Consider the following 24439-nt stretch of genomic DNA (forward strand, 5'->3'; position numbering starts at 1 on the left):
AACCCTGTGTTAAAGATTTAGCGTACGAAGCTGGTTTGACATCTGTACGTTTGTCTGTGTGAATCCTATTAATTTTTAATAGGTTTTACGTTAATTAAATCTGTAATCTTTGTGATCTTTCCTGTGGCTTTTTCCATAGCTGTTTATAAAACAATGCTAATTCTGATTAGCTCTAGACCAGGACCAAAGGGCCTAAAACATGGAGTGTGTATCTCATGTTCCTCATGCGTATCTGCTTTTGCTCTGTTGCAGTGAGCAGAGTATCTGTCAGGCTCGGGCTGCCGTTATGGTGTACGACGACGCCAACAAGAAATGGGTCCCGGCTGGGGGTTCCACGGGTTTCAGCAGAGTCCACATCTATCACCACACGGGGAACAACGCCTTCCGCGTGGTCGGCCGTAAAATTCAGGACCACCAGGTAAGCAAAGTCATTAATCGTTAAAGACACCAATCGCCTCCTGATACGATATCATGATACCTTCTCACCACTTTGATTAAAATTGCAATTCTATAAGTACCACAACTTTTTACAAATCCTGATTTGATATTTTGTCACTGATTGTTACAATTTTAAACCTTTAAAAAAGTTTATTTAATGAAATTTAGCCCATTCCTAATAAACTTTGTTTTCTTACTTAAAAACCAAGCGCCGCATTTAAATAACATAAATACAACTATTTAATAAATAACATCTTCAAATACAAGAGTTTAGTTTTTAATTTAAACTTAAATAAAACAAAAAAAAGCTATGTTGTTACTAAGCAGCACGTATGTGTCATCCGCCATAATAATTTCTAAACAAACATGAAAAATTTCACTCCAACCACACGGGATGAAAATGTTGAAATAGTTTTGAGAACCCCTCCTGTAGAATAATAAAGAAACTGTTTTAATGCCTCAAATGCCTCCAAAGTCTCAAAACTCAACTCGACGGTAAGCGCGCGCATTCAGTGGCTGCGAGCACGCGGGTACGATTTTCAACTAATTAGCGCTCGCTGTATTTTGAGACTGTTGTAACGAGTGGGTTTAAGACTCACCCGCACACAGAGGTAGAAGAAAAAGGCATATCGGAGGCTTTCAACACATGCGTTGTTTGTTTGTTTGTTTGTTTTGGTTAATCTTACAGCAAAAGCTTCTGGCTCGGGCTACAGAATTGCAGGCTTACAGAAAATGTTTACATCTGTGTGGCTGATCACCGGTCACGGCTAATCAAACACAATTCTGGTCACTGACCGATCAACTGGTTCATCTCCATGATAAATTGTACGTGTATCACCACACAAGAGGAACGTGACTCATCCCTGCCTCTAACAAGAATGGTGATGCAGTTTGCACAGTGTGACTCCATCACCTTCTATACTGTGATGAGGGTAACGGCTCTATTTCAACCAACAGCTTTCTAAACTGCTCCAGGATGATGTACGCTTTGGAATTGGATAAAATTTTCGTTGTAGTTAGAAGAAAGAAAAAGTCGGCAGAGGGACCTCACTCCAACCCTGTCCATGTGACTGCTACAGCGAGAGTAACGCCTCAGACTGTGTGTATCCTGTTATTGCTGTGTGTTTAGTAGCTGCTCACTGACTACTAAACTCACTGGGATTCTAACGTGAAACGGGTCCGGAAGAAGCCACGCCCTCTTTAGCTCGCTTGTATCCATCTGTTTGTAACATTCTCTCTTCTTTTTCATCAAGCAGGAAGCTTTTTTTTTTTTTTTCCCCCTCCAAACGTTTTACCACCTGTAACCATGACAACCGTTACGCTGAGGCTCCGAGCTCATGCACGTCACTCTCTGCTCTGTACCACAGAGCTCTTCACTCTTTTTCAGTATATTCGCTGTGATGTTTTTCTATACACTTTACCGACTGAGTGTAATCATGGCACCCTGCGTACAAAAGTATGTAATATTATTTTTTTTAAATTTTTTTTTAGGGAAAAAAAAAAACTATTTTTGCGCTGGTGCCTTCTATACTCCCAGTCGATTGATGTTTAGGGGAGATGCTTCAGCGCTATCTGAACATCACAAACTGGCATAACTGACTTGTCCTATTTTAACAACACTTTCCTCACAGTCTACACAATGTTTTTGTTGGTGTGTTGCATGTCAGTGCATTTACTGTAAACATGTGATCACTCTTGGCATGCTGCTTGACCAACCAGAAGAGTGAACTGGACCAAATCGGGTGTGATCGCTGCTAACTGTGTGTCTGATTTTGAAGTCGGCATGCGAGAGGTGCACGGGTAGTGCCCGGGTTCCAGACACGTGTTCTATAATGCACATGCATGCACACACACATGTGAGTGTGAGTGTGTGTGTGAGTACGTGCATCAGGTTTAACAGCACCAGTCGGGGTTACAGTTACACACACCATTGTGTGTTGCGTGAACGGTTTATACTTAACACAAAGGTGAGGGAGTGTGCTTGATCTGCTGTTCTTCACTTCTGTCCTGTTTATATACACACACTCCTTTGTGTAGGAAGGTAGTTCATTAGGTGTGTGTGTGTGTGTGTGTCAAACATGCATCTTTTCTAGCACAGAATGTGACCTCGGTCAGCTTTGTTTTGCAAATGCAGGATTAATTAAGCTTGGTGTTTCTTATTCACGTGGCCACGTGTGTGTGTGTGTGTGTGCGTGTGTGCGCGTGTAGGATTTCTACCTGAAATTAACCAACTTCCAACATTATTAACAACACAATCACACAGGCGTTATAATGAAGGCCATCGCTGTGTGTAGTCGTCCATTTGAACTCGCGGCAGCATTGTGAGTGTGTCTCGGTCAGAGCAACACTTCGGTACTGAAGCAAATGTAAAACCTTTAGTGAACCTGCTCACAGATTATTAGGGGCGATTATTCTGGATTGGAAACGGCATTGCTGCTGTTTTTCCACTTCGTCACATTAGGAAGAAGATGAAACTTCCTGCAAGGCTTTCAGCTGAACGTCTGGTGTAGGAGCTAAAAAATAGTTTTGTTCAACACTTTTTAAACAGAAAATATGAAGAAAAAAACCCAGGAGGCTTCTGTTTTCAGGGTGTAGTGTGTGTTTTTTGTTTTTTGTTTTTTTTTTTTTTTGAATTTGAATTTAAGCATCTGGAAATATTGATTGTTGTGGAGCAATTCCACTGCATAAAATAACACTCTCCTAATTGTAATTATTTCAAACTTTTGAGAAAATCATTAAAACATTGACTCTTGACTCAATATTTTTGGCCCCCATTGTCGCTGCTTGAGACAAATCGGACGATAAACATTAGTGCTGTTAAATCGAAATAAAAATCACAATACTGTATTTTTAGGGTTTTTTCTTTATTTATTCATATATATATTTATTTATTTATTTTACTCGCTCGTCATGTTTGTGTGAGATCCTCTAAGCTGTGTGCAGTAGAGTAACCGCCGGGTTCATAAAGCAGCGCTGTGTATCTGCCCCGTGTCTCTATACTGTTCCACTGCGGCCTGTTTTTAACTTCCCTGTTTAATCTCTGGGTAAAACCTGCATGCTAATATTAGCTCACTAGCTAGCTCTGTTAGCCATGATAACTAGTAGCTAGTTAAAAAAAAACAATGCATTTTAGTAAAAAAAAAAAAAAAAAAAGTGAGCTTACATGAACCTGCTGTTATATTGTAAACAAAACATGTATTTGTTTTTATAAATGAATGAAATATTAGATTGTGAAAGTTAAGTAGCTAAATCCCCTAGTTCCCCTCTGTGTTCATTAACCCTTTAAGACCTGCCATAGAAGAGCAGAGCCGCAGTGGATCTTGGTACCGCTACATGCTGTACCGTCAGGTTTTGGAGCATTATCATATAGAAGCTTACGAGTGGTGCAGCCCTTACACCTTCACCTTCAGGAATGTGTGTAATAAATCCCCAGTGACTTGATGAACAGATTAAAAGTGCAGTAAACATAAACAAAACAATCATTTTTATGAAGAGAAGTGCCACAAACGTCAACCTCAAACTTGTCAATATGAAAAGATTCAGACAGTACTTTAAAACATCAATTTATTTTATTCGTCGAGGTTTTATTTTGAGAGACGCTCATTTTATAAACAGTGCGTTACATCACCAATGAACAAACGGCCCCAAACAAACACACGGCAATAAAAATGTCCAAATATTCTTATAAACATGTTCATTATGAGGACCAAACTTAAAGGAAGGCATAAATATACACAACATATATCTGCATGCGCACACACGTGTGTGTGTGTGTGTGTGTGTGTGTGTGTGTGTGTGTGTGTGTGTAATGCACCATGCTACACCTCAGACTCCCCTTGCCGCACACCTCCTAATGCAAATGCTCTGTCTCACTCTGTGTGTGTGTGTGTGTGTGTGTGTGTGTGTGTGTGTGTGTAAATGAGCTGCTGCTGAGCCACGCTCCTCCTCACATCAGCAGAATTGAGCAACAAGCTTCTCTCTTTGAGGTCACAACAGGGCCGTCTGATTGATTGATTGTGGTGGTGTTGCACACTAAAGAGACCTCTGACTTTGTAAACAGGACCAAAAGTATGTTTTGGATAACGGGGCCATTTTCATTTCAATTCTTGCATAGAGCAAACACACACTTCACTAGAGATGAGACCCTGTGCAAAGCTCTACCAAGAGATGGATGTCTGAGACGCCACTGACCTTTAGACAGATTTGAATGGTTTGAATTGACAATGAAAAGTCCAGCGTGGAGATGGGGATCAATAAGGAAATGCTTCATTACCACCTTAATGTAAAGGGAGCTGAGGAGCGGCGGTGTTGGAAGAATATTTGTAGCTCATTTGTGACTGTTTTTGGATGACAACCTTCAGCACTTACCTGTTTTCTCAAAGAGTGCATTTTCCCCCAAAACATACAGTTTTAATTTCAGTCCACGTTGTTTTTGGCTGCGGTGGTGTTTGTGTGCGCTTCCCGTGGGTTCTGCGTTTCGGCAGATTTATTGGTTTATTTTACAGCCGCTTTCTTTGTGGATAAACAAAATCATCATGTGTGGAATGTTCTGTTTGTGAGAATTTAAACCATTTTTTTTTCAGTTTAAGAATGTAAATATTAGTCATAAATAGATTGTGTGTAATAAAGGACCATATTAATGACCTTGCATTTGCAAATGTCAGAAAGCACTGTTGATAAAGACGAAAAATCCAGCTTGTCCTGAGCAAAGACAGGAAAGAATAGAGACAGTTAATGTGCCAGGGTAAATAGAAATAGTCAAATATTTATGAAAGGGTTTAATACAGTAACAGGCAAGCTGTAATGTAACAGCCGAGCTCACACACTGCGCGTCAGCAGCTGGGCAGAGCGGGCTAGACGGCTAAATAAAAAAAAAAAAGAGCGCCTGATGACTTTTCATAATTGTGTTAAACAAATGAAGCATAACCTGCAGAAAAGAAAGTGACTGAACAGAAATGTTCATCTTTTTATAAGCTGTTCTCATAAACTTTGCTATTTTTGATGCTTTTCCAAATATGCAAGTGTATTAAAAACTCCTGCGTCTTTTTTTTTTTTTTTTTTTTAAGAAATTGTTGCCAGTGGTTTTTAATCTAGTCTTTAGCGAGTGCTTCATCGAGGTGTGTAGGCGCAGCATCGCCGTTTTTATTACTGTATAGAGTCATCGTTGCTTGTTTTTAACTTGTAGTCGAGTTCTGATTTAGTAAATCGCTCCACGGCACTTCCTCCCTAACATGCTTTTAACAGTAAAGATCGTCACGAAATGGCTTTCTGAAAATCTGGGTATATATTTAAATCACCACTCCTGTTTGCCTCCTAGATCATTGCCTATAGGTCTTTGCAGTCATTGGTGTCTCCTTCCTATTAGTGTGTGTGTGACTTTGGGCTGCCAGATTTTACCTTGCACAGCGCCTCTTAACTGCCATTTTAATGAAATTTTGAGCGGTGGTGATTGTGAACCAATCCTAGAAGCAATGTGCAATCGTTTTATAACCTTCTCCTGCTTTGTAGGCAGCGAGCATATCCTTTCTCAAAACTGCAGTCAGCTGTGTAGAGAAACCTGCGAGTGTGGAACGTCAGCTGTGTAGAGGAACCTGGGAGTGTGGAACGTCAGCTGTGTAGAGGAACCTGGGAGTGTGGAACGTCAGCTGTGTAGAGGAACCTGGGAGTGTGGAACGTCAGCTGTGTAGAGGAACCTGGGAGTGTGGAACGTCAGCTGTGTAGAGGAACCTGGGAGTGTGGAACGTCAGCTGTGTAGAGGAACCTGGGAGTGTGGAACGTCAGCTGTGTAGAGGAACCTGGGAGTGTGGAACGTCAGCTGTGTAGAGGAACCTGCGAGTGTGGAACGTCAGCTGTGTAGAGGAACCTGCGAGTGTGGAACGTCAGCTGTGTAGAGGAACCTGCGAGTGTGGAACGTCAGCTGTGTAGAGGAACCTGCGAGTGTGGAACGTCAGCTGTGTAGAGGAACCTGCGAGTGTGGAACGTCAGCTGTGTAGAGGAACCTGCGAGTGTGGAACGTCAGCTGTGTAGAGGAACCTGCGAGTGTGGAACGTCAGCTGTGTAGAGGAACCTGCGAGTGTGGAACGTCAGCTGTGTAGAGGAACCTGCGAGTGTGGAACGTCAGCTGTGTAGAGGAACCTGCGAGTGTGGAACGTCAGCTGTGTAGAGGAACCTGCGAGTGGGGAACGTCAGCTGTGTAGAGGAACCTGCGAGTGGGGAACGTCAGCTGTGTAGAGGAACCTGCGAGTGGGGAACGTCAGCTGTGTAGAGGAACCTGCGAGTGGGGAACGTCAGCTGTGTAGAGGAACCTGCGAGTGGGGAACGTCAGCTGTGTAGAGGAACCTGCGAGTGGGGAACGTCAGCTGTGTAGAGGAACCTGCGAGTGGGGAACGTCAGCTGTGTAGAGGAACCTGCGAGTGGGGAACGTCAGCTGTGTAGAGGAACCTGCGAGTGGGGAACGTCAGCTGTGTAGAGGAACCTGCGAGTGGGGAACGTCAGCTGTGTAGAGGAACCTGCGAGTGGGGAACGTCAGCTGTGTAGAGGAACCTGCGAGTGGGGAACGTCAGCTGTGTAGAGGAACCTGCGAGTGGGGAACGTCAGCTGTGTAGAGGAACCTGCGAGTGGGGAACGTCAGCTGTGTAGAGGAACCTGCGAGTGGGGAACGTCAGCTGTGTAGAGGAACCTGCGAGTGGGGAACGTCAGCTGTGTAGAGGAACCTGCGAGTGGGGAACGTCAGCACAAGGTTTAAAGGATCAGAGATTTTCTTAGCGTTTGGAACTGCTGATCTTTTTCACACAGTAGCATGGACTAAAGAGACACTTAAAGCCGATCAATAACGACTTCCCAACTACTGGGGTGTCCAAACTTTTGCATCGAAGTGCAGAGAAATGATTTTTACATTGTTCGTCACTGCTATTATGGAACCTTTGTGGTTTTTGCATCAGGTGTTGTACAGAGTCAGTGCTTGTTCATGTGCTGAAGGCGTTTCTCTAACACTTCAGGGTTGAGCGTCACTCAACAACTTTCGCTACCGAGACCTTGACCTCGATACCGGTTCCTAAACCATCCTTTTCTTGCAAAACCAATTTTGTAAGATCAATAATGAAGAGAGACTTTTATTCCATATTACTATAGTTTTATTTTTAGCTTCTTGGCATTTTTCTTTTTAAATCAGAAACAGCCTTTATTTATTATATATACTTTATTTTTGGTGAAATGCTTTTGTTAGAAAGCTGGTTCTGAGCACAAGATAGCCATGATACGGCACCTCCTGGAGCAGGGCCAGTGGCAGCTTGGTGGTATTATTGTGCTTGAACCATCAACCTTCTGATCAGTAGCCCAGAGCCTCAACCTGCTGAACTGCCTCTGCACAATGTGTTGTTCATGATGTTCTTCAGTTGTAATCCGATCCGTTCAGTCCATTGTTAAACAAAAACCGAGTGTGTGCAATGAAGAGTGCCGAGCGTGTTCATACACAATGCTGTATGTTGATGGTACAGAAATAAAAATTGTATCAAAGCCGGAGTTGCTCCTGAAGCTTTGACAGAGTTGAGGGTTTGATTTGGGCAGCGCTTCTGACCGCAAGCTGAAGCTACACTTATACTCCTGGGAACTCCAGATACTGTTGGAGTGCCCAGCAGCACATATAGTGCATAAAGGTTCAATTAAGTAAATAACCTTGTACAATGTTTTTGCTTAAAATCCCCAATTATGGCCCCACCCTCTGTAATACGAAATGGAATCTGGTGGTGAACGTTTTGTAAAGTTATATGAACTTTAAATGATGAGATGAAGCGACAGTGTGTGTCTCACTTGCAGTCAAACACTGAGCAACTAAAAATGTGCTAAATTCTGAAAGATATAATGTTTTTGTGGTGTTGCTGATGTTCTCCCCAGGTGGTGATCAACTGTGCCATTCCCAAGGGGCTGAAATATAACCAGGCAACACAGACGTTTCATCAGTGGCGCGACGCACGGCAGGTCTACGGCCTTAACTTTGGCAGCAAGGAGGACGCGAACGTTTTCGCCAGTGCCATGATGCATGCTCTGGAGGTGCTCAACTCTCAGGATGCAGGTGAGCTAGAATGTCCATGCCAGGACTTGCAGTGTGCACGCTGATCTGCTGCGTCTGTACAGTAATAATGAGCGAATACAGAGACAGAAAATCACTGTGGTGGGGTTGTAGAGTTAGATCATAAACATGGGCTTGTTTATTTCAAAACTGTGTACATGACCATCCTAGGATACTAACAGACGTCCTCTCAGGTGTTTTGTCCTGCAGAGCAAAACGTAGACAGAGAGGCTTTCAGCGAGTTTGTGTGTTTAGTCTGAGTCTGGCTCTATTAACTGCAGTAAGTACCGGGCTGGTCCAAAATTTTGGACGTGAGTGAGACTGGGGAGTGCGGAATAGTCAGACAGTGGAATCTGCTCCACATGTTGTATACAGTGTAGACAGACTTTAACTCTTTCCATGGGGATATTTTACACCATTACAGAATCCAGCTGCAGTCTGTTCCTCAGACCCCTCGTTTCTCAGGCGAGCGATCCACTTCCCAACCCCCATCCCCCAACCCCCCCCCCCCCCCCCCCCACCGGACTCCCGTTATCGCGGATTCACACCTTTTATCACCATCTATTAATTACCTTATAACAATAGGCTTAATTATGCAAAGTGCTGTTAATTACGCCTTCTTTACTGACGGGCCAATTATCACCCCATTGGTGGCTGAAGTGAGAAGATGTTTCAGCCGTGTGGAAATAAAACCAGGTGCATCTTTTATCCACATTTGTAAGGAGCCTATTGACCATTCGGTGACTTTTTAAATCCATGACTCAAAACATCACGTGAGAATGTTTACACCGTTTGCTTCACTTTTTATTTATACCTTGGATAGTCTGCTCATGGTTACAAAAATAAAGAGGGATACCTGCTATTTGCAGACTTGTGTTGTTCTGATGGACACGCAGCTGATACTTGGAGCCAAACGAGATGAATTCTCTCTGAAGAAACGTCTGCATGATGGAGCATGAAGTCAAAAAAAAAGCACGATGTAAAAGCTCAACCTTAGCCTTTATCTTTTGTTTGGTGGAGAATGTGCGTGGAACCGAAAGCTTGTGATTCCTGAGGTCAGGCTCCTAAGGCCCCATGCCACACAACACCAGGCTTATTTTGTCGCTGTTTTACGGCTTGTGGCCGCACATTCACGCTGCTCTGCTCGGCAGCTTGTGCTCATTTGCTGGTTTACTGCAGTTTAGCTAATGCTCTGTAATGGGTTCAGCACTTCGACACTGCGATATAACACATGAAGGAGGGTGCAGAGGAAGTGGGCAGTTTGTTAATTTGTTAAATGTCGTCTGGGTCTGAGAGCAGAGCTGCCACCGCACGGGGGTTTTTATTTGTAAAGCGATTATAATAAAGATAAAGCAGCTGCTGCATAGAATATGGCCTGCAGTCATGTGTAAGAGTGGAGGAAGGGAAAAACTAACATTAACAATCATTTACATAAAGGCCAGGTGTGACACACCCTGAATGTGACAGTGTTCACGGTTCTGAACGTCAAGGTCAATCACCAGGACCGAGAGGGTGTAGATTAACTATTAATTGATCGATTGCTGTTAAGAATTTCATTTATTTAAAAAAATAAAATAAAAATAAAATTATAACTGATGAGGTTTGTTTTACCTAAAGTAAAACTTGACAACCCAGCTGTATGCTAACATTAGCTTAGCTCTCATAGCGGGCCTCAGAAGGGGCTCATAACCGACAGGTTTTTGGTTGTGTGTGTGTGTGTGTGAGAGAGGATGAGTGAATTAATACTGTGTTCAATTAAATACCGTTTCCTCCATTTAAAATAATAAAAAAAACAAAGTTAGCATGTTGGTGGTCAAGGTCAGGGTATCGATGATGTGGCGGGTGACCCATAAATCAGTGCGCGGGGAAACACTGGAGTGTGCCGCTAGTGCCGCTCAATGATAACTGGAGCCGCGTTCCCCCACGGGAAAGTTTCATTTAATTAATGATTAACATGTTCGAGTATCAGTGAAGAAAAGTGAGGTTTGCGATTCTACACCATGCTGCTACCCTGCTGTCCGTAACTCTGCTTTAGTCCCAACCCCTTCCTTCTGAGCGGCAGCAGGCTGAACGAGCCCTCGCCTCATCGCGTTAAAGCCGAGGTGTGGAGCTTTCTCTCTGGGAGGTGCGAACGATTTAGGCGTTTGTGAAAATTCCGAAGCGTTCCCCTTCGTTCCCCCTGCGTAGTTTATCAGTCAGTGCAAACACAAGGCCAAGGTCAGGCGTCAGGTTTATAGAGAGCTGTAGCTCAGAGCTGATAAAGAAATGAAGTGTGACTTTAGCGTCAGTGTTTTCTACACGGATCTCACTGCTGACCCACAGCTGAACACACGCGCACACACACACACACACACACACATCGAGACTCTTATTTTAGGAGACGGTCACTGGCTTGCATTTAGCTTTCTGCCTCAAGCAGTAAATCATTGTGCGTCAGGTGTTAAATTTTCTGCCTTTTTTCGGGGTATAAATACTTGTGTGTGATGACCTGCTGACAGAGGAGAATACAGGTCAGGTGTCTGGGATTATCTTGTGTGTGTCGGGCCGAGGTGGACGGTCGGCCAGATTTAGGGCGCTGTCCGAATGAGATTAGATTTTGATAGTTTCCAGGGAGAATCTGCCGTATGGAAGAGAGCGAGTGATTGGGTGTCTATGGGAGACCCTGTGTGTGTGTGTGTGTGTGTGTGTCAGCTCATAAACACCACATGACTTTGATTGCATCAGAGACTGTTTTGACATGATGATGAGACCGGTGATGTCATGTGGCTTGCTGTTGTTGATGATCCCGGGCTCTTGAGACACACAGTCCATCAGTCTTCCACTCACTGAAGTTTAGTTTGAGCTCGACCTGCTTTTTACTCAGCCGTTGAGTTAAAGCGTCTCGGCTTCGTTTCCGGTTTGCTGTGAAGCTGCCTGTTGACTTTTAAGAGAACATTTGTTCCAGAGCTGCTGCTTTAGAGAGAGACACAAAGTGGAACAGCCATGCCCGCTCCGCGAGTGCGCCGCTTCCAAGAGCACAAGATCAGTCATGCTAAGATCATCTTAAGGAGTAAGTCCACTACCATGGCCGTACAGGGCAGTGTAAACACTCTGTTAAAGTCTGACTCTGTGTGTGTGTGTGTGTGTGTGTGAGTGTTGATCTGAGGCTCTTTCGTAGTGGAGCAGGTGTGTGAGAGCTCCAGGTGATTGGCTAAGGTTCGACTAGTGTCTAGTGTTGTTGTAATGGTAGTAATAATAATAAGAATAAATCCACTTTACATTTATCCTGAATGTCTGTTGCTTTAAACCATGAACTTGATCTTAAACTAAAGATGTTCTGCTCTTGATGTATTTAATCATTTTTTTTGTGGCTGATTTCATTAAATCTTTACAAAATTAAAGAAGGAAAGAAAATGAAAGACCAATTATAACAAAATTAATTAATTCTATATATGCATTTCAGGATGCTGTAATATTATTTAAATGTGCTATATTTCGGACAATGCTGTGAATCAGTTGGCCTAGCCGTTGTTCAGTGGTGGATTTTAGGACATTTATCCACGACTTTATACTTTCAGCGCTTTTTGGCATCACTGTCTCTAAGCAGAGCTGCTTATATTAGGAATTTTATTATTACCCAACCCCAAACCCCCCGCCTTTATGCATCATCTTGGTGGTCAGGCTCAAAGAAGAGCACTATGACACCGTACCCCAACAACAGATGACTGAAGACTAGTCGCTTTTGTGCCTGGGGGTCAAGGGCTCATGTTTTTCGGGGGGGGGGGACGTATAGACTGGGAGCTCAGGCATGGAAACTGGAACCTTCACAACTTTTTATTTGCAGACTCTGTCATCAATCCTGTCACTTGCCAGACTCGGTGTCTCCCTCCATCTCTCTCCTGCTCTCTGGTTGTCCGGAAAAAGACAGGAGACGTGTAGGAGGTGTTGGGGCAGAGAATGTGCATCTCATAACTTCACCTGTCAAGCTTAACACTACGTTGTTGAACCATGACATCTGTGTGATGAGCCATGACATCTGTGTGATGAAATGCATCCTCTTGAGTTTAATATCTTCAGTTCTGTTTATTGTTGTACAGTAAGAAGGTTTCTTGTGTTCGAGTGCTGCTCTTTGGTTTCAGCATTGAACCGCAAAATCAAGTGGATGTCGTTTGTACGGTCATTTTTATAAAAATGTGATTTAAAACAGCTCACCCCTAAACATCAGATTCATGACCCAATCAGAAATCCTGTTATTTGTTTTCTACAAGAAATGTGGTTAAATGATAACTTAAGCACGCGCACAACACCGTATTCCACATTTTGTAAAATTTTAAAAATAGATTGAGTCTTATTTTTACTCAATTCTGCACACAATATCCCACAATGGCAGAGTATAAACAGGTGTTTAGTTAATTTATTAAAATATGCCAGTTCCATAAGTATTCAGACCCATTGCTGAATACGCGATTAAAGCTCCTTTGGCAGCAGTGACGGCCTTGAGTCTTGTGAATGATGCTACAAGTTTGGCACAGCATTCTTTTGCATCACAGTTTTATTTTTATTTTAATTCTTCTGGTTAGAATCATTCAGGCTCTTCCAGGTTGAATATGCAGGGTCATTTAGCAGCCATTTTCAGGTCTCTCCGGAGATGCTCTATTGAGTTCAAACTCTGGCTGGTCCCCTCCAGCACTTTCACTTCAGTTGTTCTAAAGTCACTGCTATGTTCTCATGGCGTTATGCTTTGGGTCCTGGTCTCGCTGAAATGTAAACTGTCGCCCAGCCTAAAATCCTAAGCACTCTGTAAAGGTATTCACTCGGGAAAGCTCTTTATATTATCTGCATCTACTTTCTTTTCTCTATATTGAATAATGATTAGTGTCTGATTTCCTGACTCCAAATAGTTTAACGTTTGTCTCATCAGACCAGAGGATTCTGTTTCTCATGGTCCAAGAGTCCTTCAGGTGCTTTTTGGCAAACTCTCAGCCAGCTGTTGTGTGTTCCATCTGGCTCCTCCTGCGGAGTGGTAGAGTGCTTCAGTGCTGGATGTCCTACTGTATGTCTTTCGGATCTCCACAAGGGAACCTCGGGATCTGGTTCCTGGTTCCCTCTCTGACGAAGGACTTTCATCCCTGATTACTCAGTTTGGCTGAGCGGGTAGATCTGTGTGGACTGTTTGTTCTAAATCTCTTCTATTTGAGAATGATGGCTATAATGCTTTTGGGTTCCTTCGATGCTTCAGAAAGTTTGTCTACTCTCCCAGATCTGTATCTTGTGTCGTGGGTCTACAGATGAATCTCTCGAACTCATGGATTTCCACTCTCACATGCACAACTTGGTGTAAAACCTTATATGGCCAAGTGTGTATGCTTTTCATAATTGTCCAATTGAAGTCAGGCACATGTGGATTTGGGTCAAGTTGTAGAAGCATCTTAAGGACCACTGATAGGAGCAGGATGCACCAGAGCTCAAATGCAAGTGTCCTAGCAAATGGTCTGAATACTTATGGAAATGAAATATTACAGTCTTTTATAGTTTAATTAATTAATTAATTAATTTATTAATTTATTTATTCATTTTAATTGTAAAGTATTGCATGTAGAATGAAGGGAGGAAATTTATCTATTTTAAAATGAGTGTGAAGCATGTGGAAAATCTAAAAGGGTCTGAAAACTTTGCATTGGAGCTGTGCGTGTATAATTATATGGAGGTTTTTTTTGTGCGTAAAAATTTTATCTGATCATCAATATAAGGCAAATACAACCTCAGATAAACAACATACTTTATTTGATCATGCTGTTATTTAACACAAAGCCAAAAAAACCTGTGTGCAGAACTAAGTCAGAGGGGTTTCCTTTGCATGTCCTGTTCACTGAGTGACAGAGTAAAGGAGTGTTAATGAGGGAGGATGCCAAAAATTGTTCGGTCTCCCCAAATAGGTGCTGTAACATTTTAACACCTGATGTAGATGTCAAGAACTAGTCTGATGTTACAGCATGGGGTCAACTGCTCTTAACCCTTGGAGACAGCTTAGAAATTCCAGCAGATCTTTGTTTTTAATGTAAGCTCCATGTGCAAAGAGGAGGTAGGTTTTAGACCGCTTTCGGGAGATGGTTGTTCTCATTATTAAGTTCCCAGGACCCAGCACTTTTACAAGGTGTAAGAATGGCCCAATGTCACCAGGTATAGAATTCTAACCCCCACAAATCTAAATAATGATTACAGTATTCTTGAGATTCTTTTTATTTTTTTGTTTGGTTATAAGAGTTCTCCTATCCTCACATGCCTCAGACCTAAATGCAGTAAAGCGGATCTGTTTTGAAGGGCAACGGTATCATGGCCCTCACTTGAATAATTAATCAGTGCTGGATGGTATGATGGACAGTTTGCTTCCTCCTCCGTTAACGTCACGGTGGGGCGTCACTGCTCAGAGCCTGCCTGCTTTCAGCCTGGGTTTGTATTACAAGAGCACGGTTGTTAGAACACCATGCTACTCTCCCTGACGTCCCATGATGCCGTTGACCATGGTGCTAGCGGTGCCGGCGCACTCGTACTTGTTAACGATCGTCCCAAAGACTGTAAGGATGGACTTATTGGGTACATCTGCTGCCAGAAGAGTCATGCGTTCTCCCTCCGCTCGTGTATGTACATGGGGTTTTCTTCTGAATGTGGGGTTTGTACTGTAGTTCTTAACTTTAATGTTTTTCAGTTAATATTGTATCTTGGAATTTTACACTTTAATATTTTGATATACTGGTATTCAAAAGATAGATGGATGAAAGTCATCAGTGATGTAGTGAAATGCACATGGAATATAACAGCAGTAGATTAGCAGATGTAACAGGAGAGAACTTCCCATCAGAGTTGATGCTACAGTAAGTGCTTCTGGATCAGGTCCATGAGCTAAGTGCTATTATGTGACTCTGATGTGCAGGTCAGTAAGAAAACTGAGCAGTCTGGGATTTTAAGGGCGCGTTAAAGCTTCATTAATCCACGTTATCATTTGTCCGGGACTTTCATTGAAGGATTGGCACACACATGGGGAAGACGGCTGACCTGACAGTTCTCCAGGAGATGATCAACAACACCCTGCACAAGGGGGATGAGTCATAAAAGATCATAAGTTCACTGAAAGTGCTGGCTGTTCAGAGTGCCGTATCGACGCATATTCATGAAAAGTTGACTGGAAAGGAAACGTGTGGTAGGAAACGGTGCACATGGAGCCGATTTAAATACTTTTTTTGAGATGAGAGCTTTACAAAAAGTGGGGTGAGGCTAGCCACCACGAACAGACATCTTCAGGAGATGGGCTACAACTGTATTCCTAGTTTGAAGCCACTCCCGAATATTAGACTTGAGAAGCATCATCCCTGAGCTAAGGAAAAAAAAGAACTTCTCAGATGAAGGTGAATTCTGCATTTCATTTGTAGTGTTGATGGCGAATCAGCTCTCTGCACTGATGCCTCCATTCATCCCTGACCCAGTACTAAGTGCATAAATAATATAGCTTTTGGCCATTTGTGTAATTTAAATCCTTATTTATTGATCTCAGTAAATATTTGTATAATACTTTGAGATATTGGATTTTTGATCTTCGTGAGCTTTATAAACTCTAATCAGCATTAAAATGAAACTTGAAATATTGCACGTTACATATGACTCTAGAATATGACTTTCATTTTTTAATTAAAGTAATTTTTTGAGATGCATTGTCTTCATCCAGCAGCAAACAGGGTTAATTACTAATCGTCCTCAGAGCTGCCTCAAAGTGTGTTAATGCGCCAGATGAATTGATGATCTTTTGGCTGACTCTGTGACTTGTGATTGTCTGACCACATTCGAAATATAGACATTTTTTCTAAAAAAATCTGAAATTAATTTGGGCCAAATTGCAATCGGTGCGTCTCAAGATTGGGGCATCAGTCAGAATTCGAACACGGGCCAGGGTTGAATCCAGAACCACAGATCTGAGCAACAAGCAGAAGGAAGGGGCTGCTCTTATGAGGTCACAATAGGAAGAAATCTAACTGCCTTGTTTAAGCCTTGCAATTGGCCAATACAACAGTGGGACAGTTTTTTTTTTTTTTTTTTTTTTTTTTTTTTGTCTGTCCCATATGAACATCTTTAATGTGACTCAAAAGTAGATTTTATATAGTGGGTTCCATTTTTAAGTAGTTGGCCAGATTGACCATTCCCAATTCACATCCTCTCACTAAGTAAGTGTACATCATTAACTTTTATCGCGATGCATTAGGGAAGAATACCTGCCTCAAATAATTGATTATTCAAGAATGTTTTAAATTCTAATAGTGAATCAGCTCCTGAATCGTGAATGGCTCTCCAGCAGACTGTGGATTATTCCAGATGCACTTTTGTGAATCTGTATTTAAATTTTAGCTAGAATGCATTAAAGGTCGTCTTTTCTGTATGAAATCAAGTTTAATTCCAGATGCAAATCCAAAGTAGGATCAGGAAGAGTTATAGTAAATAGTCTATTTAGACTAAATAGTCGTTGATGTAAAGTGATTTTTGTTCCTCCTCATATGCAAGTTATAACTAATTTTGTGACGGGTGCACACTGATTGTGGCTGATGTCTTTCCATTTAACATGATTTAGAGACACGCCTGAGTGCTCAACAACTAGTTGCAGAAACTCCTGCTTTTTTTTTTAAGACTTGGTCAAATTTTAAAACAATAAAAAAAAAACTTTACTATTTCGTTAATACCACATGGTTGCTAATCATACTTCTTGAAGTATTAAAGGTGTACGTATTTTTCCCACTTTGTTTCTGAACTTTTTTGTGGAAGATGATTGAATAAGGTGAGGAGCACAGATGTTTTTGCCCCTTAATGAATAAAAATCTGACGCTGGTTGTTTTATCTTTTTCTCATGACTGTATATAAAACATTTTTTGCTATAGCATTCAGCATTGAGTTGATAAGCCGTTATTTCCTCGTGTTGTTTGTAAGACGGTGTATTAAATCCGTGGTCAAGTTTAAATAGATGGCATATTAATGATATTTTGTTTGGGAATTCCCTACCAGCATCACATGATGATGATTATATTAACAGTGCATTAATTATGCTATTCAAAATTCACTCTTACTGGCAGAATTTCCAGCTGTGCAGTTACTCAGGTGTTCGATTCTGCTGCTGCAGCAGGCGTTTATAGGATGTAGCGTCTCTATCTGTTTTATGCTGTCAGATGAGCAAAGCCTCAGCTAATTGTGCTGAGCGCTATGTGATGTGGCTGTGTGAAGACACTAAGCAGGAAATGGAATAGGCCATGGGTAGCCTAGTAATGAAGTGTGGAAGGAATACCACCTGCTCAGTGAAGCATTGATTCAGACACATCTGCTCGATGCTGCATTGATTCAGCCTTGCAGTGTGAAAGCTTGTGTTCGAAATAGTTAAGCTTTTGCTAGTCTTTAGTGTCTCTTTGCCCTTTTCACATTTGCTCACACTGTGGCTCTTCTGGATTTTGAACAACAAGCATGAGCATAAAAGCTGAATCCCCGTCTCCATTCCAACTCGAGCAACAATGTTTAATGTTGCTCTCAGAAATCTATTTCTAACTCCTTTGTGTCTTGCTCCATGTAATTAATCAATTAAGTGTTGTAGTTCTTTCAAGCACTGATCAATTGAGTGTTTTTCTACCGTCTCTCTTTACAGGCCCCACGTTGCCAAGACAGAGTCCTCAGGTGCAGAACGGCCCCTCGCCAGAGGAGTTGGAAATGCAGAGACGGTGAGTGACGAACTTTAACCAGCAAACCAGAGGCACGTAGTCGGGATGTGCAAACAGTAATAATAATTTTAAAAAAAAGTCAGATACATTTTAAATAGCTAAAGCAAACAAGTAAATCACCGTTTTATTTTGAGGTCCATTTACTGTTTAATTTGTGACATGGGCATGTACACACACAAGGCCCGAATTATTGACGTGTATCGAGCAAAGAAAAAAACTAATGAGATTTAAAATGTCTGAAATTGAGTTACGTATTGTTAAGAAATTGAACTTGAAATGAGATTTATATATTTATCATCATCAAGGGCGACATAACGTTTAAAATGACACAATAAGAATTCATAATTAATGTAATATTTAGACTTAAAACATTTAACCTAATAATTCACAAATTAAAATCGCAGCAGTTTAGATGCAAAAAGGTTTTTCCTGAAAGACGAGTTTTCCTGGTGACGTACTGCAGGAGCAGGTGGGATTGGTCAGAATTCAAGCAAACATCTTTACTTAAGCCATAAAAGTGACATGAAAGTCGTCAAATAAAAAAAAAAATGAAAAAGATGTTCTGTTCCTGACACTCACACACAGTGTGGCGTCGACTGCTGAGCGTGAGAAGCAACAACAAGAGAACTCAAACCATCTGACCTGCTTCCCTCATTAGTGCTGCAGCTGAGAAAGAGAAACGTATGTACTTTGGCCCACGTTCAAAAGTGGCATCTTCTTGTGCCAACAACTTTGCTTCTTGGGAGTGTTAGTCCTCATCATTCTTTCACTTTAGTCTTTTAACCAAAACAGATACTGATACCTGCTCAGGTTTATTTAAGAAATGGAATTCAATGAATGCGGCGGCTGCATAAACGAACAAAACATGCTGACTGGTGTCGACCAAATTTATTGGAAATATGCTTATACACAAGTTTATAATTGTCACCAAACCATTTTTTTTGGGGGGGGGCGTTGCCTAAGCACGTAATTTCATATTGTTTTATTTATTTCATATTGTCAATTAAGTTTAGGACACTTGAAGTTCACAGCTAAGAGAGTGCGGTGATTCCCTTAGATTCCATCAAACACGCCAGCGCAGCATCGGCCTGCAGGTTGTTCCAGATCCTTGACAAATGATTATGGACTATAACGCTTTAATTATGAACTCGTATAATAAATGAGTGAATGAACTGAAAAGTCAATTTATTAGCTGAGCTCCAAGCATCTGTCAGATTCAGTTCCAAGTAAACTAGCTGGCTACGTGGACGTTTCTCGATCAGGTACTGTATAAACAGGGTTCAGTGCAGATCTTTACATGAGGCTTGTGCCGAGTATGAAGCTGGTGGCCAGAGACGGCGGTGGGATGCAGAAAACCGTAGTGTGTGACTTGGACCTCTTCTGAACATTATTACAGCACAATTAATATAAAAGACATCTTTGTCTTTGGACTGTGGAAGGAAATTGGAGTTCCCAGAGGAAACCCCCCAAAGCACAGGGAGAACATGCGAACTCCACGCCAATTTTCTGGTGAGCAAAATTATAGGAACAGACAGTTTTAGGGGATTCTCTCTTCATTCTGTTGGTACTTCACTCCACTCGTATGTTCTGGGGCAGGAACAGATCCTTTTTCTCTACGAGCTTCGCCCTTCCAGTCACTTTGGAAGAAGTTTCTTTTCAGTTTCAAAACTTTTGTGCCATTTCTTTGTGAATTCTCACTGCTGGTGAGGGGTTTAGATTATCTGCTATGGCTTCTTTCTGCTTGTGAAGTCTTATTACAATCAACTGTTTGAAGGTATTCCCCCGAAAACGTTATATTGTCTATCCCCAATAATTCCGCAGTGACTATGATCTGATTTTACCTCTTTTCTTCGCAATAGCTTGATTTCTTCCCCCCATAGTCAGCTCTTTTTCTCTGCCGGTTAAATAAATGCCGGTATAAATGCCGGTTTATCATTTTGCCCTGATTAAAAACTCGGAGCTCAAACGAAATGCAGAAGTTTAGTTCTATTCCCTTAAACATTCGATCTAACAGGACACAAGGGCACAGAGGAGCACTCGTCAGTCATAGGTTTTAATATTCTTGATCACTTTACAAGTTTAATGCAGACGTCAATATCAGAAAATGGAAACTGTAGTTCTGTCCTATTTTTCTTGTTTATCTTTTGATCAGAAATTTAAATAATTTTAGTGTATAGCAAGACGAGCATTGGCCTTGCTGTCCCAATACTGTACTTTTGGAGGGGACTGTAGATATTTAACATTTTACTTCAGGTTTAATCTTAATCTGTCACCATAGCCGTGCCTCTGATGTGATGCTAAAATAAAGTTTCTTTAGTTAAAAAAAAAAAAAAAAAAAGTCTGGCTCACAGGCATGATGGACTCCTGCATGTTTTCCACCATCTCCTGTAGAAGTGTTTGTTTGCGAGGAGCAGCCAGAGTCCTGCTAGTCATCGCTATAATTTAGATCTGGCTCCTAGTGGTACAAAATATAATATCTTATTATACAAAGCGCCTGTTTTGCCTGATTTGATTTGACGTGTTAAAGGGTGCTTAAAAATGTCAGGTTTTTGGTTCATACCACGGGAAATCCACCATTCCGTGTTAACATGGCACTCGTGAGATGCACGTTGTGTTCCATCCATATGCATCCTGGTGTTTAATAATGTATAGGAAATCAACACCAAGTAGCAAACACAAAATAAAAATCAAAAGCTGAGCAACTGATTCAGCCCAGGGATTAATTACTGTCAATTTGCTCATGTTTGGACCAAGAGGTTATAAAACGGTGTCTGTGTTGTGCAAAATGTTCCTCCTGGTATTCAGCAGGTTATGAGTCAGAAAGTGTCTCATATTTATGGAATCTCCTGCTAATTAATATAAATAATAACACAAGTGGTAAAGTGGGAGCTTTTTTTTCTTCATTGACAAAATAATAAATCATGAACACTTTGAAAAAGAAATATGCTTCTCTAATATCGACATATCTTTTTATGTCATGTACACATACCTGTACTAAGATTATTATTTTATCAAACGGGATGTTAGAGGGTCCTTTTTTTTTTTTTTTTTTGGAAGCAGAAAGTCCTGTGCACAGCCTAGTAACAGCTCGCGCTCATCAGCCATGTCGGATTGAGTTGTGTAAACGCTCCATATAAGGATCCCTTAATTCATATGAAAAGAATCTCGTAAAAAGTGTCGGGCTCGGATTCTCACAGGGAATGTCTTTGAGGGTGTGTAATGGAGCCTGCGCAGACGCACTCTGAGCCCACTGCCATATTTAGCTATTGCAGTCAATGGAACTGGTTAAATGTTTGGAGCCTGATGTCATTCTGTGATGCAAACCCCATACAATGCCGGTCAGCGCGGACGGCTGTGAGGGAATGTGAAGCAGGTTGCTCGCACATGTTTATAAATGGCTTTCAGTGGCCCTCTTACTATCGGAGCACGGCCGAGTCGGCCTGCCAGCTCGAGCTCTCGGCACTAACGACTTGGCAGAGCACCATAATTAGATGACGGCTTGTCATGGAATGTCGGCTCAGGCTTTAGTGCCGTGAATAAAATGTTTTTGAAGCATTCATGGATATAATATAGATTTAGCTTTTTGGATGAATTCTGTCCAAGAGTACGGCAGTAAAGGATGGATAGTGACTTTGACCGTTTTGTTTGGAAAGTCATTTGAAAGTAATGCAATTTGTATTAGCTTTGAAAAAAGCACTTAAGCATCACTTCTTCTTGCCGCTGTTCATCAGGACCAACTGATTCATCTTAGCATTTGTATTTTATCATGCCTTAGATGGATCTCATTTGTCAGTCACATTATTTCAGGCCAGACAGACTTTTACACTACTCAAATATCAAGGCTGTTAGCTGACTCATGCGCTGAGCCCCTGCAGCCAAACTTTGTCACAGTTCCTCCACAGCCAGGCGTCATGGTGGAATGGCATTGCTCTGCAGGAGAAAGAGAAGCAGGAGCAAATGCTTTCAGTCTGACCATTCTTGTTGTACCATCAGAGCCTTGGATCAGAGCTACAGAATGACTGTAGAATTTTACCTTCTCGTAGTAAAGTCATGAACGATCTCATGATGCAGTATTTAGTACGGTGATTTATACAATTTGATGCACAGCCCAAGTATTTGAGAGTTGGCATTGCGCACTGTTAGGAGAGTAAAACAACCTTATTGTGCACATCAGTTACTGAGAAACTAACTCACTCACTCACTCACTCACTCATCCTCTATACCATTTTATCCTGTATACAGGGACACAGGGACCTAGAGCCCATCCCAGGAGTCTTGGCACGGGACACTCTGGAGACGGTGCCAATCCATCGCAGGGCACACACACATACACTCACACACTCATTCACACACCTAAGGGCAATTTGGGAACGCCAATTAGCCTAGTCTACATGTCTTAAACTGTGGAAGGAAACCTGAGTACCCAGAGGAAACCCAGCGAGCACAGGGAGAACATGCAAACTCCATGCACACAGACGGTAATCGAGCCTGGCCGGGAATCAAACCCAGACCCTGGAGGTGCGAGGCGATGGTGCTAACCACTTACTTATTTCTTTAAACCAATTGAAATCATTCTGGTTAAAGATGTTTCCATGCTCAAAGCTTTTATTCAGGATGTAACTTTTTTATTTTGAGATTCCTCGCTCGCTTGCTCGCTCATTCACTCATTGTCTACACCGATCTTTTCTGAATACAGGGTTGCGGGGGGGCCCGGAGTGTACCCACGGAGGATTCGGGCAGGGTACACCCTGGACAGGGTGCAAATCCATCGCAGGGCATACATGTATACATACACACACATTTACACTCCACAGGACATTTGGGGACTCCAATCTGCCTTTAATATCTTTAGACTGTGAGTGGAAACCGGCGTACACAGAGAAACGCCACCAAGCACATGAACATTACCACTTAGCCACTGTGCCGTCATTGTGTAAAGCATTAAATTTGCCAGAAATATATATATATATATATATATATATATATATATATATATATATATATAATGTCTGATAAATCTCGCCTTCTGAATTTTGATTGGTTACAAGAATTCGGTCTGAGCAATGATCAGTTTGGCTTAGACTTCATACGTAGTAAAACACCAATCAGAGCTCCTTCCTCAGTCAGACCCAGTAGATAAAGGTCTGAAATAAAGGCTGATGGGACAGAGATGTTCTGATCGGAAATAGAAGCAAACCCTTCTCCTTGAGTCACCTATTGGTACGTGGGGTGAACATGCACGGAAAAAATATATTTATTTCCACAAAAGATTTACGCGGTTTCCTTACAGCGTCTCTGATCAGGTCGGACTGTTGTTTATAGGGTGCGGTTTTTTTTTTCGTCCTAAAAATTCAGTTGGATTGTTGTTCCCATTATTAGTGGAATATTGGGGTCAGTGTAAATTGGAGCTATTTTTATAAGGTTTTCCAGACAGCGTTCTTGCTTGTGTTGCCTGGTTTACGATATGAGGAATTGCTTTGTTGTGTGTTTGCTGCCTATCTCAAGCAAAGGAAGGGAAAAAATTAGCCCTATTCCATTCCTTGAGGTTAAGGACAGTTCATCACTTCACCATGACTTATTTACCCGTGTACCTTTTTTTTCCCCCCTGACTATACGATTGGCAGCAGAACCAGGTCAAAGCATTGATTTATATTTAAATTTCAATTCCATTCAAAACGAAATGTAGTTTGGATGGGTGTACAAATTAGGACCAGTGCTTCCAGAGGACCTGGAAACGTGTCCAATGTCCCATCAGTATGGATTGACAACACAGTAATCCAGACAGTTTTTTTTTTTTCTTTCCCCTTTCGTGTGTGTGTGTGTGTGTGTGTGTGTGCACACAATATATCTTGATCTCTCCTGCCTGGTTGCTGACTCGTCTGTGACGGTCAAGCAGAAACTCTTGTGTTCTCCGAAATAGTCCTCGTCCTCTGTGCCGGCAAAATTACTTACAAAGCTTTCCCAGGGTGACTCACATCAGCGCAGGAATGTGTGTATTATAAACTGTATTTTCAATCCTACATTTTTTTTTTTATGCAGTGTAGATGATCTGTGTTTCTTCTTGTCTTTAGATACCAAATCTGGTTATTTTTACCCCATCTGGGTTTGCGGTTTATATCCTGCAGAGTTGCAAATTCAACCAGTATCTCACTCATGGTGAGTTACGTGAACAAATGTAGGGATTTCAGTTTGAACTCCACACCACCCCCAC

General features: G+C 41.8%; 1 protein-coding gene across 5 annotated transcripts in view; it reads left to right on the forward strand.

Annotated features, from left to right (window-relative positions):
• Positions 1–24439, forward strand: part of enah (ENAH actin regulator) — a 72038-nt gene that overhangs the window by 29323 nt on the left and 18276 nt on the right. For all 5 annotated transcript variants that reach the window (XM_053484076.1, XM_053484075.1, XM_053484077.1 and 2 more), the window contains exons 2-4: positions 253–418; positions 8332–8509; positions 18156–18228. In XM_053484076.1, the coding sequence (XP_053340051.1) occupies positions 253–418; positions 8332–8509; positions 18156–18228 (417 nt within the window). The remainder of the gene's footprint in view (positions 1–252; positions 419–8331; positions 8510–18155; positions 18229–24439) is intronic.

This window comes from Clarias gariepinus, chromosome 23 (genome assembly GCF_024256425.1).
Source record: "Clarias gariepinus isolate MV-2021 ecotype Netherlands chromosome 23, CGAR_prim_01v2, whole genome shotgun sequence".
NCBI classification, from domain to species: Eukaryota; Metazoa; Chordata; class Actinopteri; order Siluriformes; family Clariidae; genus Clarias; species Clarias gariepinus.